Consider the following 17524-nt stretch of genomic DNA (forward strand, 5'->3'; position numbering starts at 1 on the left):
AAGCCAAAGATCCTCCATAGAAATGCAGGGGCAGGGACGCCTGGGTGGCTCAGTCACTTAAGCGTCCAACTTTGGCTCGGGTCATGATCTTATGGTTTATGAGATCAAGCTCCACATGGGGCTCTCTGCTGTCAGCACAGAGTTTGGATCCTCTGTCACCTCCTCTGTGACTCTCTCTCTCTCTCTCTCTCTCTCAGAAATAAACATATATATATATATGTATATATATATATATATATATATAAAGAAATGTGGGGACAAAGTCTGTTTTTAGCTCCAGTAACATGGCAACCTTATTCTTTTTTTAGTATTTCTCTCCTTCTCCTGTGCCACCCACCCATATCCCATTCTCATGGGCCCCGCTCTCAAGCAGCTGTTAGACAATCCTCTCTAAGGTAAGAATCCCCACCTTTCCTGCCCCATCCCTGGTCTCAGCTAAGGTCACAAGATCCCTGCCATGCATGCCTGTGAAAAGCCTTTCAGATTTCGAGGAACCCATCTCTAAAGGTACATTTTAGGCCCTAGACATACGGGGAGAGGGTAGGACTGTTTGGGAACTGAAGGGGCCTTTCCCAGTTTCTCCATTACCTACGAATGAGGCATGTACTGAAAAAACTAGCTGGAAGATAGTGTGATCCTCAGCACTGGTTACTTACTTTTTCAGAGCCTGTATATTCTCACCTGAAAAATGAGGATGATAAAACTGACCCCAGGGGTGCCTGGGTGGCTCAGTAGTTGAGCGTCCGACTTCAGTCCAGGGCATGATCTCACAGTTTGTGAGTTCAAGCCCCTCATTGGGCTCTGTGCTGACAGCTCAGAGCCTGGAGCCTGCTTCGGATTCTGTATCTCCCTCTGTCTCTGCCCCTAACCCACTCGCATTCTGTCTCTGTCGCTCTCAAAAATAAATAAGCATTAAAAAAATTTTTTTTGATAAAAAAAAAAAAAACACCTGACCCCAAAAGGTTGTATTTCAATAAGCTGCAGCCACAAAACTAATTCTGGTTGAAGGTGAATTTATTTAAAGGATATTGGTTGGTCCACGGAATTGCTAGGAGGGTTGGAAAACCAGAGATTATACCCAGCAGGGAACAATACCCCAAAGCAAACAGTCAAATTTAGGGAATTGCTGCTACCATCACCACATGCCACCGTCACCGCAGCCACTACTGCTGGCGCTCAGAGTGGCGGGGAGGGGGGGGGAGGGAGGGGGAACTGTTTGCTCTGTTGCATGGAAACTACAGGTTGCTGCCACCCTTGCTCCAGTACAACCAAAATGAGTTTCCCATAGTCTCCGCCTCCTTGTGTCACAATTCAAAGCTGGTCATGGGTTCACCTGCTTGGCCAAACCTAGGGTGTGTGCCCACATCCTGGCATTTTCACCCTGTGTAGTGAGAGAAGGTCCTGCCTCCCACTAAGACTCATAAGGTGGAGGATTCCCTAAAATAAGGGAGGAGGTTCAGATACAGGGCAGCCAGAAATAAGGACAAATGTCCCTCTTGAAATTGTGAGGATTAGCAAACAAACTATGATAAGCATACTGGAAGCTCTAAGGCCCAGGTAGGTATTAGTTATCATCACCGTGTGCATACATAGTTACTTATTCACCTATTTCTTACTTATTTCACCATGTTGCTTATTTCACTTCATTGCAGCACTTTCTCTTCCTTCTTCCTTTCCTCTCATGCACAGTAACATGGCCCCCCACCCCACCCCTCTGCCAGAACAGGGCACACAGATACATGTCATAAATGTAGAGTGAATAAAATATTCTGCTGCTAGTCTGGTGAAGCAGGTGGGTATAGATTGGTTGTCTTCCCAGCTCCCATTCTCCACCTACCTTTTGCCATAGGCCCTGATTTCCCGGTGAAGATCCATGCAATTCTTGGGGATCAGATTCCATCCCTGGCGTTCATATCCTAAACTAAGCCAATCATTATACGCCATCTTCCCTGTAGTGATTGGTTCACGGGTAGGCATGTGACCTAAGCTGAGCCAATCTAAGTGAAACTCAGCAATATTAATAGGACAAGGGCATCCTCTGTTTCTTGCTGAGTATGAATGAGAAAGCGTGTGGTTTGGGGAGCTTCAGGGAGCTCTCTTGGGACCACAAGTGGAGTCAAACTTAGAATAAAGTGAACACTGTAGAAGGCAGGTGCATGGCGACTGTTTAGTCACAGGGTAAAAAGCAATGACTGACTCCAAACTTCTCCTTTGGACTTCTCAGTTATCCGAGCCAATAAATTCCATTTATTATTCAAGTTAGAATGAGTCAGGTTTTCTGATATGTATAACTGAAAGTATTTGATACTTGCTTCCCTCCCTCTCTGCCTCATGAGACTAGAACTGCTGTCCATTTGGTGCTGGCTGATAGTGAATTTTTTGGCGATACAGATCAAAATCACTGTCATAGCCTCGTGATTAGACAACAGCTTATCTCTGCCCTAGAAACAGGCCTAACTAAAATTTTAAGAAGAGGCTTACCTAACCAAGGGCAAATTTTAGAAGAGATTTCAATAAACATCTTTCATTTCTCTTTGGCCTGGAAAGATACAGACCCCAAGGAAGCAACAGCAAACTTTATGAAAACAAAAACAAACAGCAAACAACAACAAAAACATAAAGCAAAATGTTCTATCTAATCCATAGAGAGACATACTGTGGAGTTACATCCGATCCGGCTGGCTTAAGGCAGGTTTTCTAGAAGCGCAGTCTGAGACAGGGGTTCTTGGATGAATGATTTATTGAGGAAGTGCCCTCAGGAGAAACCTACAAGGGATTAAAGGAAGCATGATGGGGAAGAAGCTAAGTAGAGATGAAAGAACTCTTACCTCAGCCTGATTCCACAGAGAGCTCTGGAGCATAAATTGCTCCAAAGTTTCTCCCATCCAGAGACAAGGCACCCTGCATCTGTGAAACAGTAGGACGAGTCTAGTGGGAGAGCAGAGCGAGGAGGGGGCGTGCATACAGGCAGTGTGTGTAACTTGGCAGGGATTTCTGGGCAAAGCATCTCCTGTCAGCTAAGGGAAATCTTCCAGAAAAGGGTGCAGGTGTAACAGCAGCTAGGGAAGGGGTATGCTGGCTTGGTACAGAGAATCTGGGCAGGGAACCAACAGCACCTGCAAGAACTGATGTGCTCAAATCTCTTGAAAATTCCTTTGATTCACCCACCTTGAGACTTCATTCCATTTTTAAAAATTGCTCTTCAGAAATTAAGCCATTCTTGTGTTTTGCTACTTAGAACATGTCAGCAAATTTGTGAAAATTCTAATTGGATATTGCTTCATGTCTTTATCATCCCTGTCACCTATAGACAACTTTTTGTCGGTTTCTCTAATTCTTCTTTAAATGAATGTGTCTCCGTGGGCCTCAGTTAATTCTTCAGTTTCTTCTCCCATAGGCACTAACCATGTGTCTGGACCTGAATAAAGCATTCATTTCTTTGTTATTGATCACTAACACCTTAAGCTTATTTCCATATTCTTTAAAGAGTTTTCACCAACGTACATTTCTACTTCTGTTTTAGACTTGGTTGCTTATTTCTTTCAATCTTTCTCATTATAAGTTAGATGTACACACAGCACACACATACAGCTCAGAGTGAGTTAAGCGCAATGAGTCCCGGGGTGTGGCGGCAGGAGCTCTGGAAAGATTTTGCAGGTAGGGCTGGAGTTCCCAGCTCTGCCCTGTGTCTAGCTGTGTGACTTGTCTGAGCTGGTTAGTGACAGCTTAAAGCTAGAATCTTTGTAGGCAACCTTGGTACCCCTCAGAGTTGTGAGCAAGATAACATATGTACGTGAGAAATCACATGTAAGGAGGTATTATTATGCAAACTGTGATTGACATGGTATCTTTCAAATCCCCAACTTGCTTTCAGATGGTTGCTTTTGGTCAGAATGAGATGACTTGATCTCTTACTAGTGGTTCTTGGACTGCAAGTTTCTTGGATTTGACTTTCTTTTGCAGAGATGACGAAGAGCAAGTGGTCACTTGTTTGGGTGAGTTAACCTGGGCATGGAGCAAAATTCAAATGAAATGGAGAATTTAACTGTGATCCAGTCTTGCCCTCATCTCTGTTTATCTTCTCAGGAATCTCACATCCCCTCAAGCTGGCTTTTCAGAACCCAATTCTTTGGACTCTAATTATACCTTTCAGGCTCCCAGACAATCTACTTATCAGAAAACCAACCAACCAACCAACCAACCAACCAACCAAACCCTTCTGTTCCATGTCCCATTAGCTTTCAGGTCTAGAGGATGTGTTTAAAAACAGCCAGTTCCTATTAAGTGTCAATGACTGAAAACTATTATTACTCTCCATTTCTCTCTCCCACTCTGTGAGAAGATTATTTCATACCTTTCTCTCTTTTCTCAAACTTCTGACACCTACTATAACATCCTTACTCTTGGCTAATGGTCTTATTTCCCACTTCATTAGAAAATAGAAGCAATCAGAGAAGATCCACCAGCTCTCAACACCTTGCCTACCCACTTAATTGTACCTATGCCCATATATTCTGCCTTTCTATTCGTGTCTACGGATGAAGTGTCTGTGCTCCTACTTAAGGCCAGCCCTTCCACTGGTGGATTGGATCCCATGGCTCCAGCAATTCTCCACCTTCTCTAACGCATCATCAAATCTTCCCTTTTTACGAGATCATTCCCATCAGTACACAAACAAACTATGATTTCTCCCATCTTAAAAACGAAAAAAAAAACCCAAACCCAAAAAACTCTGTTGGCCTTGTGCCCCCTTCCAGCTTAGTCCCAATTTTCTACTTTCTTTTATAACAGGACTCCTCAAAAGAATTACTTCACCAGCTCTACCGCATCATCTTCTAGTCTTTCTTGATGCCACTCCATTCTGGTTTTCCCTGAACCATTGCGCCATGACTGCTCTTATAAACATCACGAGGAACCTGTGCATTGCTAAACAATGGTCAATCCAATTTAGTCCTCATCTCAAGGAGATTTTCTTCTGCCTTTCTTGTCTTAGATAATAGCAAGGCCATCTACCTGGTCACTCTCTCTAGCTTGTGAAATTGTTGTCATCGTAGTCCTCCTCCCACCATTCACCACCTGCCTCTATCCCTCTACCCTTGCTGGTCATTTTGCCTGGAGTGACCTTTTCTCCACTTTTTTTTCCTATTTGAGAATTCTTCTTATTATTAAAAAAATAAACAAAAATAATTATTTCTGAAAGCTTATAATATGCAAATATGACATAAATATTATACATGTATTATCTCATTTAATTATTAGAAAAATGAAATAAATTTCCCTAAGTTAAAACAGCTAGAAAATGGTTGACTTAGGATTTGAACTTGGTTCTGATGCCAAAGCTCATGATCTGATGGTATCGGTGAAAATTTCTCTGATTCATCACAATTAGTTGTCTTTTCCTGTGTTCCAATAGCAGGGTTTTTTTGTTTGTTTGTTTGTTTTGTTTTGTTTTGTTTTGTTTTGTATTTTTAGTTCACTACATAAAAGCAGTTTTATTATAGAGATTAAACAGAGAGACTCTGAGGCCAGACTCCCTGGGTTTGAGTCCTGGATCTGTGGCTTGCCAGCTGTAAGACCTTGTGCCTCAGTCTTTTTATCTTTGAAATGGGAATGATGATAGTACCTACCTCAAGATGGCTGTGAGGATTAAATGTGTCAACAAATGAAAAGGGCTAAGCACAGTGCCTTTAGCTCTGGCCCTGTGGACATATCCTGTCCTGGCTATGCTCTATCTCCCTCACTAGACTCTGACCTCCAGGGGGAGGAGAATCTCTTATTCAGCTTCCAGTCCTCCTGCACCCAGCAAAGCAGACCTTTCACTAGAATGGGTGTTCCATAAATATTTATCAAGCTGAATTTGTATGTATATGGATGTTTGTGCCAAATAATGTGACATTTACAAATTCATGGTCTATGCTGTGCTTCAGTTACTTTTAAGTCTTTTCAAGAAAGTAGTTACTAAAGTCAACAAGGCTATCCAATAGCTCTGCCTTGTTTTTAAAAATCCAGGTCATTACTGCTCTGCTTCTGTGAACAGGAAGCCTTTTCACCTTCAAGCTTTTCCTCAGTTTCCTCATTTGTGAGGCCACGACTCTCCTTGTCGGGGAGGAGGAAAGGGACACCTGTCACAAGGTTCAAGACTTCTCTGGGACAGCTGGAGGTATCTAGCTGGAGGTTTCCTCTCCAGTGAGCAGTGACCAGGGTTAGGAGCTTTGAGTTTCACTTCTAACTTCTGGCATAGGGTACCTGATTAGAATAGAGGCTCCAGACCTGAAAGAGGCCTGGGGATTCCTGGAAGGGCGCTGACTCAAGTTACATCACATTGTCTTGCACTCAGGCTTGTTTATTTACATTTCAAGTCTGCCACACTGGGTGAGGCTACCAGAGTGAGGTGGCAGGAAGAGGTTTCAAAGGAGAGTGAAAATAGTAGAAAAGGAAATATTTGATTAGAGGTTAACATGTCCCCTGGGGCTTCTTTGATTTGGATTATTGTAAAAGTGCATAGTGTAATGATTAAGCACTCCCCAGGGGGAAGTGGTCTTTGTACAGAGTTGGGGCTTACGTTCCTGATGAGTCGCAGCTGCTGTGCATGATGTGGACTAAACCAAATGGGGCGTGGAGGAGAAAGAGGCATTCACAGGACCGGTCACAGCGACTGTGCTAAACTCATCATCTTCACCTAAGCCTGCACTTTCTCCTGTCCTGTATCTCGGCGAACACCTGCCAGGTTGCTTAGGCTGTAACTCGGAGTCAGCCTACAATCCTCTCTCTCTGTCCCCAGATCCTGTATACTTTCTCTCCTGAAGGTCTTTCAAATCCATTTCCTTCTCTCCACCTCCACTGGCACTGCCCTTGAAAGGTTAAGAGCTTCATCACATCTTCTTGGATTATATCTTTCTTACAGGTTTCTCGGTCTCAGAGTCTTAGGCCTCCCACTCCATTCTCTGTGTTACTGTGAAGGCGATTTTTCCAAATTAAAATCCATCTAGTTTAAAATCCATCAGTGGCTCACCATGGTCTTTTGGATTAAATGCTCCCCAGAGCCTAGCTTGTGAGGCTATTTGGGTTCTGGTCCTGCTTCTCTGGCCTGCATCCTGTCAGGTCACCTCCACACCTGTGAGTGCCTTCAGATCAGTAATCTTGATCTGCATGCAGTCCTCAGAACATGCAGTATTTGCTCTCAAGCCTTGCAGCTTTCTGGGCTTGCTCCTCCTGCTGCCCAGAATTCCTCCTCTCCCTTCCAGTTTCTCTCCTCCTTTTCTCCTCCTCAGGTTGAATGAGATTTCCCTCACCTGAATATCTCTATTGTAGCACTATCACCAACTGTATCCGATCTCTATCTTACCAACACCTAGCTCTGCCATACAGTAGTTACTCAATAAATATTTGACAAAGGAATGAATTAATTCTTCACTAGTCATATTAGTGTTCAATCATAGTTCAAGAAAGGGCCTTGAAATGCCTGGCTCTGAAAGAAGGAAATACAACACTTATTGCAATTATGTTGTAAGATGAGTAGAATTTCACACTTGATAAAAGAATTGTGAGGTTTTATGTTTCTTCAAGCTAAAGTGACTGAAGCTTATTAAAAAAAATTTTTTTTTAATGTTTATTTATTTTTGAGACAGAGAGAGACAGAGCATGAATGGGGGAGGGGCAGAGAGAGAGGGAGACACAGAATCAGGAGCAGGCTCCAGGCTCTGAGCCATCAGTCCAGAGCCCAACGCAGGGCTCAAACTCACGGAACCGTGAGATCGTGAACTGACCTGAAGTCGGACGCTCAACAGACTGAGCCACCCAGGCGCCCCTGAAGCTTATTTTAAAGACCAGTTTAAAAGGCCCTTTCTCTAAACGATAAAAACCGTATTATTTGCCAGCTTTGACAAAACCTTAAGGAGTTCAGGAATTATACTCACCAAGCGTTTCCAGAAATGTCATACCTGCTGCTTTGAAAATGTCATTCTAAGGCCACGGTTAAACAAATAACTTGTTCAGGAATAAGTGTGAGAGGTGAGAAAGTGAACTATGAAATGAAATCTGCCTACAGAGGGCTGAGACCAGCACACACAAGAATTAGTGGCAGCGAAATAGCCTGAAGTGACACCAAAAGACAAAATATACATTATACATTATTACACATTAACACAAAGAGAGCCTACTACCTAGCAGGTTTCCATTAAACATAAAGGAGACACCTCCTGTCAACACAGAAACTAAAAACTGGAACGGACTGCTTTGTGAGGTGAGCTTCAAGTGTCCCACTGTCTTCAACAGCTTACAGGGCACCGGGCTCAAGCCAAGGCAGGGCGGCTCCGGTGGAAAGTGTGCAGGGTGGAAAGAGCTAAGGCGTCCTTCGGCTCTTACAAGGTTGATTCTTTCGAACCTTTTGATTTTTTTTTTTTTTTTTTTTTTGAGTCCTTTGATTCTTTGGAACCTTTTGATTCTTTCGATTCTCGGTTCTAAGCGTTAAAGCGCAGCGGGAGATAGCTGCAACAAAGATGGGAAAGGAACTAATAAGAGTACTCAGAGAAAAGCGGGTGAGAATTTAAGGGGTAAGCCATAAAGGAGAGATCGGACGAATAGAGGAAACGCGGAGGAGGGAAAGCGAGCGAGAGGAATCTTAGGGAAGGAAGAGAGCGACCAAACTCGTCCGGGACGAGAGGAAGGCACGCCCAGAGGGGGATCTGGGGCTTTAAGGAAAACCCCGCCCGCTGCGTGACGCCACAGAAGGCCCGTCCACGATTGGCTGCGGCCGGAGGGCGGGAGGGGGTTGCTAGGCGCGGAGGGGATCCGGCGGGCCCCCGCCTCCCGGAGCCCGGAGCTGCGGGAGCGGAGCCGGGGTTAGCGGCGCTGCTGGAAGATGGCGAGCGGCTGGGACGCGCGGCCGCCTTGGCGGCCGGGGCGCCTCCCGCTTCTGCTGTGCCTGCTCCTGCTGCTGCTGCGGAACCCGGCCCGGGCAGCGCACATCAAGAAGGCGGAGGCGACGACAACGACGACCAGCGCGGGCGCCGAGGCGGACGAGGGCCAGTTCGACCGCTACTACCACGAAGAGGAGCTGGGCTCGGCGCTGAGGGAGGCGGCGGCCGCGGGGCCCCCGGGCCTGGCGCGCCTCTTCAGCATCGGCAACTCGGTGGAGGGCCGGCCTCTGTGGGTGCTGCGCCTCACCGCCGGCCTGGGGCCGCCGCCTCCTGACGGCGAAGCGGGGCCCGACGCAGCGGGGCCGCTCCTGCCGGGCCGGCCGCAGGTGAAGCTGGTGGGCAATATGCACGGCGACGAGACCGTGTCGCGCCAGGTGCTGATCTACCTAGCCCGCGAGCTGGCGGCTGGCTACCGCCGCGGAGACCCGCGCATCGTCCGCCTGCTCAACACCACCGACGTGTACGTGCTGCCCAGCCTCAACCCCGACGGCTTTGAGCGCGCCCACGAGGGCGACTGCGGCCTCAGCGACAGTGGCCCTCCCGGGGCCAGCGGTCGCGACAACAGTCGCGGTCGTGACCTCAACCGCAGCTTTCCCGACCAGTTCGGCACCGGCGAGCCCCCTGCCCTGGATGAAGTGCCGGAGGTGCGCGCCCTCATGGACTGGATCCGCAGGAACAAGTGAGTGTCGTGAACCTTCTCCTCCCAACCCCATCCACGTGGGCCTCCACGGGCAGGGGCTGGGGCGGGCACTCAGTAGACACTCAAACAGTGCTTGCAGGCCTAAGGGACCGGGGTAGTGAAGGTGGAGAGCGACACGCCGTAACCTGGACAGGGCCCAGGCCGCTTAGCCTCTTATCCCGCTAATAGTCCAAGAAGCGCTGTCTAGAGGCTGTCATTTGCTCAACGCAAAGAGCTCTTTGGCTGGAAGAGAGACTCCTTTCTGACATTCTGGTCCGTGTTGTCACAAGACCATAGAATATGAGCAATAGAAGAGAACTTAAGGGTAACTTAGGTCAGCTCACTCATTTTATAGATAAGCTGTCGCTATTGCTGTTACTGCTGTGGGCACCCTGCTAAGTAAGCTCTTTCCCTGGGCTGCATGATCTCACTTTATGTTGGCCACAACCTCATGCAATAGACATCATTAAAATCCCTGTTTTGCATATAGAGGAAATTGAGGGTCAGATTGGTTAAGTAATTTCTATGGTGGGAAGTGTAGCTGGGACTTAGATTCTTTGACTCTTTGTCAGTGCTTTTAACAGCTATAGAGGGAGACTGTAGCCCAATAATGATAAATGACATTCCCTGGGTCTTCTTGGTTATTTGACAGAAACTGGTCCTCTTCCAGTCTTTACCTCTGACTCAGCTAGGGAGCATATGGCTATGGCTGGAGAACTTGCACAGAGCTGGTATCTTCATCTGTGAGCTGCTTCATTTTAGACTCTCTGGAAGGTTTCTGATGCCCTTCGCACACTACTAGTGGGCCAGGGCTGAATGGCTAATTGTCACATTTAATACATACCATACGTGTTATTAAGCACTATGTGGGATGTAAAAAATTAAAAGCATGAGGACCTCAAGAAAATAGTGTGTAACAAGAGAATATTATAAATACATATGAGGTGTGTTTATATACCCAGTTAAACTTTACAGGAATTGTTCCTACTGGCAAAATGTGTGTGGGCTGCAATAATAAGGATCCTCTGTGGAAGAGGTAGAACTTGAACTGCGTCTTGAGAGATGAGTAGGATTTTCAGCAAAAAGGAGGAGGGGAGGAATAAAAGGAGAGAGAACTTACTCCAGATGGAATAATGTCTGGAGTGAGCATGTACTTCTTCCCTTTTCAAGCATCAGCTTTGCCAGCATATCCCCATTTTTGTGTCTTTCATAAGGCTTGTGAATAAACAGTTACTTGCCGTCTTGATTTGAAGATTTCTAAGTGACAGATACAATAAAGGTAATAATGAACAGAGAAGTTTCTCTGTGGGAATCCTCGCTTCTATAAGATTTCAGTACGTATAGCAGACCTAGAAAATTCATAGGCATTATGACAATCCTTTTTTTTTTTTTTTATCTTCCACCTTTGACTTTACTCCTCCTTTTGAGCTCCCTTGTAGATATTTAACTTCACATATATTCTGGGAAGATTTTTTTTTCTTTTAAAGATAACCATGTCATGATCTCTGAACATTTACCTAAGAAACATGACTTTAATATATATATCTTGTTGTCAGAAGCTGGGGTGGCTGAGGCTTTTCTGAGATGATATATCAAATGCATTGTTTGCATTGCTTAAATGAAAACGCCCCGTCATGACCCTTGCAGATATGATATGAATTCCATGATGAGATTTTTCTCTTCAGTGTTAGTTCTGCGGTGGGTGACCAGAAATGAAAATGAGCTTTGCCTTGGTGCAAGTCACCTTGAGGCTGTACAAAAAGCTTTAAACTTTAAAATGTGGAGCCAGAAATTTGCTCCCTGGTTAACTTTTTCATATTACAGTATTTAACAATTATAAGTTGTGGTTTGGGCTGGTTAGTTCAATGATTGGAGCTTGTGACGATTTTGAGTTCATCTGTGTTTGTTGGTATTATGCAGAAAGTCATTTTGTTCTGTGGCTATGGACTATCCTGATCGTACCCAACCAGGTTTCAAACACATAACTCTCATCAGAAGGGAAAGTAGGTGACTACCTACATAGGGTGTACATGAAAAGTACATCCATCCATCTTCAGCTTTCAAATATCAACTCAAAATGCATACTCTTTAATGATAAATTAATAATAAAGGACACAGATATGTGAATAAAATGAAAAACACAAGCACACACACAATTTGAGATGATGCTTAGAGTTAGCTTTATGAATTGGAAAATTAAGAACTGAACACATTAGTCTGTATGGGAAAATTACCTTTTTCGGTGTATTTTCTGAAATCATTTGAGTAATTTTTTTAAAGTTTATTTATTTTGAGAGAGAGAGAGAGAGAGAGAGAGAGAGAGAGAGAGAGCGCTAGCACAGGGGGAGGGGCAGAGAGAAAGGGAAAGAGAATCCCAAGCTGGTTCTGTGCTGTCAGCACAGAGCAGAGCCTTATGCAGGGCTCCATCCCAGGAACTGTGCGATCATGACCTGAGCTGAAATCAAGAGTCAGATGCTCACCCGACTGAGCCACCCAGGCACCCCGAGTAACTTCTTGATATGCTACTCACCTAGCTATATTAGAAATAGATTTTGGGGGGCGCCTGGGTGGCGCAGTCGGTTAAGCGTCCGACTTCAGCCAGGTCATGATCTCGCGGTCCGTGAGTTCGAGCCCCGCGTCAGTCTCTGGGCTGATGGCTCAGAGCCTGGAGCCTGTTTCCGATTCTGTGTCTCCCTCTCTCTCTGCCCCTCCCCCGTTCATGCTCTGTCTCTCTCTGTCCCAAAAATAAATAAACGTTGAAAAAAAAAATTAAAAAAAAAAATAGATTTTTGTTGCTATTTTGGATATGTAAGAATTTAACACTTATTTCCGTCTGCTTAAGAAAGTGAATTTTCTTTGTTTCACTTTATACTTCATCCAATAGGTATTTTTGTATTATTGGTAATTGACACATATACTTAGGAAAATATACAAGGTTTTAACCCCATTATTAAAATAAAGATTTTATAGTTTTCTTCACCCCCATTTTTGAAAGCACACTAGGCTTCTTTAATTAAATATACCTGCTTAGACTTATATAGGAGATTAGCATATAAATGATTATTTGGTATGTTTGTGAAAAGCATTATCTTATTGCTGGGGGTGGGTACAGTTTACTTTTGAGGAGCTTGTATTATGTGTACAGTTTCCTGAATCTTGAGAATTTAGTTTATCAGACTCAAGTCCTCTTAATTTTTGAAAGTTATAGGGTTATCCGGAAAGCATAACAGAGTTAACTTAGAGATTAACTTTTAAATATCTATAGATTCTTGTTTATAATATTTATATTTAGCAGCTACTTTAAATCTTATGCAAGAAATAATATATGATACTAAAGTCAAGTATGAAAAACACTTAAAAGAAATGATTTGAATGGAGCCATAAAATACCTTTCAAATAAATTGGATTGACATGCAAAGTTGGTTTGATAAAGACTAAAAGCGGTAAATTTATAGCTACTGTAATAGGTATCACTTTGTCTTGAAATCCTTATAAGAGTAGCATTCATACTTTTAAGACTACGTAAGTAAAATAAGGAAGATCCAATAAGTGAATATTATCGCTCAAGTAGATTGCAAATATTTTGTTCTACAAGTATTTGGTTAGGCCTCTTCTTTTTTTAACGTTTATTTATTTTTGAGACAGAGAGAGACAGAGCATGAACGGGGGAGGATCAGAGAGAGAGGGAGACACAGAATCTGAAACGGGCTCCAGGCTCTGAGCTGTCAGCACAGAGCCCGACGCGGGGCTCGAACTCACGGACCATGAGATCATGACCTGAGCCAAAGTCAGCCGCTTAACCGACTGAGCCACCCAGGCGCCCGTGGTTAGGCCATTTTAATATTTCTGAAAAGCATTGCAAAAAAAATGCCAAACAGTGAAAACTGCATTTAATAGAGAATCTTGGACTTTAATTTTTTTTTAATGTTTATTTATTTTTGAGAGAGAGAGAGAGAGAGAGTCAGAGCACAAGCAGGGGAGGGACAGAGAGAGAGGGAGACACAGAATCTGAAGCAGGCTTCAGGCTCTGAGCGGTCAGCACAGAGCCCGATGCTGGGCTTGAACTCACAAACTGAGATCATGACCTGAGCCAAAGTTGGACACCCAACTGACTGAACCACCCAGGTGCCCCAAGAATCTTGGACTTTAAAGTTTTAATTGAAAAATATACAATTAAAACAACATATTTCACTTATTTCGAATATGCAGTTATCCATTTTATTTTACTAGAATGAATGCCATGAGGGCATTTTTATGTTTGTTCACTGATTTATTCTCTAGGGCCTAGAATAGGGCACATAGTTGACACTTAAAATTTGTTGCTGAATGGATTGCCTGAACTAGGCTAGGCTTCTTGTAACTCTCCCAAAATCAGAGGGGGAGAGAAAAGCACTTAAATTATTTCAGGCATACATATCAGAAAGTAAATTGATAATACCTTAGCAGTGGGTGCCAGATGGGTAGAATGGAATTAGAATGTTAGAATATATACTTAGGTTTTGTTTCTATATCATTCTGTCACCCAAGGGCTAGCATTGGTAGTGGGGAATAAAATGAAAGCCTGAAGGCAGTGATTCCGTAGTCACTAGGATGTTAGATAGCTCCAAAGGAATGAACATTTGTTGAGCAGAGGATATAAAGCTGTTGTGCTGGAAGGTGTTGTATGTGTGTTAATTCTTCTAACAATCCTGGGAAGCAGGTAGCATTATTCCCCATTTTACAGATGAGAGAGAAACTGGGGTTCAATGAGTTTAGAGGCAGTAACTTCTGATCATATTTTGTTGCTGGTTAGTGACAAGTCTGGGAGACTGAATGTTCTCCCCCATATTTGCCTGGCTCCAGAGCTTGTGCTATTGCTGCTACTCCAAATGGCATCCTCTGGTGTCTGGAAGGTTGCTAATAATAATTATATTAGTTTTTAACTAGTCTCTTTTCATAGTCTATTCTAGTATTTAATCACTGTTTTCATTGGCTAAGTTCTGTCTTCTGATGACCAGATTCTGTGTTACCAGTAATTTTCACCTTTTTATATTCTCTGGGATGGTATTGATGATCCTTAAAATAACCTTTCAAATTAGACATATGATAGATCTGATTTTCTTTGAAGCAATGAAATGTTATATATAGAACTTCTGTAGGTCAGTTCATTTCAGCCACAAAAAGGCAGAAGCAAGAAAATCCAGTTTAGAGGGCCAAGAGGAGAGTGTTTAATCTGTACTCACAGTAATAGTTTAAACTGTTACATGAGAGACAGATGTATAAATAGGACTTGAGCATGTTTTTGCCTCTAGCTTTCACCATAAAAGGAGTTCTTCAGTATTTCAGTATCTATAAATTTCACCAAATTATAAATTGGTTCGCTTAGAAGTAGAAACATAAAAAAAAAATGTTTCTTTTATGGGAGCAGCCCTGTCTGCATGTCAGTTTATTTTTTAGTGGGCCAATCAGAAACATTGGGCTTAGAGCTGCTTCTATGGTGACGCAATGGAGGACTAATCTTTTATGTGCTATATTGTTTTTCTCTGAAAGCAGCTCACTGTATCAGGTTCTCCCCACCCCCAGTCTTCTCAACTGTGGCTTCTCTTTTGAAAATGTGAATTTAGTATTCAGTATATTGTGAAACTGGAGTGAGGCAAAACACATCCTGTTTTAAATTAGACTTCCTACCTGAAACATTTTTGGGTAGTAAATATAAAAAATCATGAAAGTTACTAACGTAACTCATGTATTCAACAAGTATTTATTTATAGAAGCCATGTCTTCTACAATGTTAACATGTTACAAAATACAAGTCTTAGGTTGAACTACATGAAATTGCCACTTTTGTAGCTCAAAAAGTGACTGAATACTTGGAAGTTCATATTGTTCAACCTAACGCCAAATTTGAATTCCCTGAATAAGATGTCTTCTGAAACGTTAATTTACACTGTGATTCAGCTAATTTTTTAATGGTGGGAAAATTCTTTAAAGTTGATTGAGGTTAAGTTGAATTACAAAAACCATTGGACTAAAATTTGTTAAATTGATGATGCTTTCTTTCATTTTCTTTTTTGGTTGTTCTGCTTGTAATAGCTGATAGAGTTGTCTTCTGGGTCTCTAAGAGAGATACCTGAGTTCATTTATGAAAAATGTAGAATTTTTAAATACATGGCATTTTCTGTGCCTTTTTTTTTTTTTGGTGATACATGATTTGGTTGTTTTCAAAGGTTTGTGCTTTCTGGAAATCTGCATGGTGGCTCTGTGGTAGCAAGCTATCCTTTTGATGATTCTCCAGAACATAAGGCCACTGGAATCTATAGCAAAACCTCAGATGATGAAGTCTTTAAATACTTGGCAAAAGCCTACGCATCAAACCATCCCATAATGAAAACTGGTGCACCTCATTGTCCAGGAGATGAAGACGAAACTTTCAAAGATGGGATCACAAACGGCGCACACTGGTATGACGTGGAAGGTATGGAAAGGCCTGAATTTGCTATCTTTTCCCCCTTGTTCATTTAGCTTTCTTCCTTCCTCTTTCTTTTCTTTTGTTTTTAAATTAAGCAAGCTCTACGCCCAACATGGGGCTTGAACTCATGACCCCTTGAGACCAAGAGTGGCATGCTGTACCAACTGAGCCAGCCAGGTACCCCTCATTTAGCTTTCTTATGTATACTCTGAGTGGAAAAGAGGAAAATTTGAAGAATTCTAATTTTTAAAAATCTCCTTTTTCTATTTTGAAAATTTTAATCCCCAGTAACATTGAAACACTGCAATGAAAGCCTGTATATCCTTCATTTAAATTCCCCATCTGTTATCTTACCCTAAATGCTCCACCTCTCCCGTCCTTTCCTCCCACACATTCTCTTTTGCCAAACCATCTAATACTTCACCTGTAAGTACCTCAGCATGTATTTTCCAAGCACAGAAACAGTATTGTGTACAACCATATTATCATTACTGTAACTGAGAGATCAATAGTAATTCAGGGGGCGCCTTGGTAGCTCAGTTGGTTGAGTGTCCGACTTTGGCTCAGGTCATGATCTCATGGTTTGTGGGTTTGAGCCCCACATCAGGCTCTGGAGCCTGCGTCAGATTCTGTTTCTCTCGCTCTTTGCCCTTCCCCCACTCATACTCTCTCAAAAATAAACATTAAAAACTTTTTTTTTTAAAGACAGTAATTCAGTACTACCATCCTATATTCTGTCCATAAGTCAAATTTCCTTTATTATTCCCCACATATCCTATATAGCTCCTTTGCTTCCAGATCAGATCAGATCCAATCAAGGTTCAAGCATTGCATTTGGCTCTTGTGTTTTTATAGTTTCCCCAATTTAGAACTGTTATATCAATACTCTCTTTTCGTAATGATGGTGAATCCTTTGAAGAGTTCAGGCTTTTCAGGTTCTTGTACTATAGAACATCCCATATTGTAGATCTGGTCAAATTTTCCAGCAAGACTATTATATAGATCACATCACATCAGGATGCACATAAAGTGTGTGTGTGCCATGTGGCCATGGTGGACATCTTAGTTAATGGAATGACTACCAGTTCTCTCCATTTTTAGATAAGGGCACATTTTCCTTTTATATATATATTTTTTTAATTTTTTTTTCAACGTTTTTTATTTATTTTTGGGACAGAGAGAGACAGAGCATGAATGGGGTAGGGGCAGAGAGAGAGGGAGACACAGAATCGGAAACAGGCTCCAGGCTCCGAGCCATCAGCCCAGAGCCCGACGCGGGGCTCGAACTCACGGACCGCGAGATCGTGACCTGGCTGAAGTCGGACGCTTAACCGACTGCACCACCCAGGCGCCCCTATATTTTAATCTGTGAGGTGACCGTGGACTTTTTACAAAAAAAAATTTTTTTTTTTTTTAATTTTTTTTTCAACGTTTATTTATTTTTGGGACAGAGAGAGACAGAGCAGGCTCCAGGCTCTG

General features: G+C 43.0%; 1 protein-coding gene across 3 annotated transcripts in view; it reads left to right on the forward strand.

Moving 5' to 3' along the window:
- Positions 1-8802: 8802 nt before the first annotated feature.
- The window catches only part of CPD (carboxypeptidase D), an 82578-nt gene continuing 73856 nt past the window's right edge, over positions 8803-17524 (forward strand). Inside the window, exons 1-2 of one of the 3 annotated variants that reach the window (XM_040455446.1) lie at positions 8803-9597; positions 15804-16051. In XM_040455446.1, coding sequence (XP_040311380.1) covers positions 8861-9597; positions 15804-16051 — 985 coding nt within the window. In that variant the 5' untranslated portion in view covers positions 8803-8860. The remainder of the gene's footprint in view (positions 9598-15803; positions 16052-17524) is intronic. The other 2 variants (XM_040455445.1, XR_005784701.1) reach the window with 2 other exon arrangements.

This window comes from Herpailurus yagouaroundi, unplaced genomic scaffold, assembly GCF_014898765.1.
Source record: "Herpailurus yagouaroundi ecotype Mexico unplaced genomic scaffold, PumYag 215, whole genome shotgun sequence".
NCBI classification, from domain to species: Eukaryota; Metazoa; Chordata; class Mammalia; order Carnivora; family Felidae; genus Herpailurus; species Herpailurus yagouaroundi.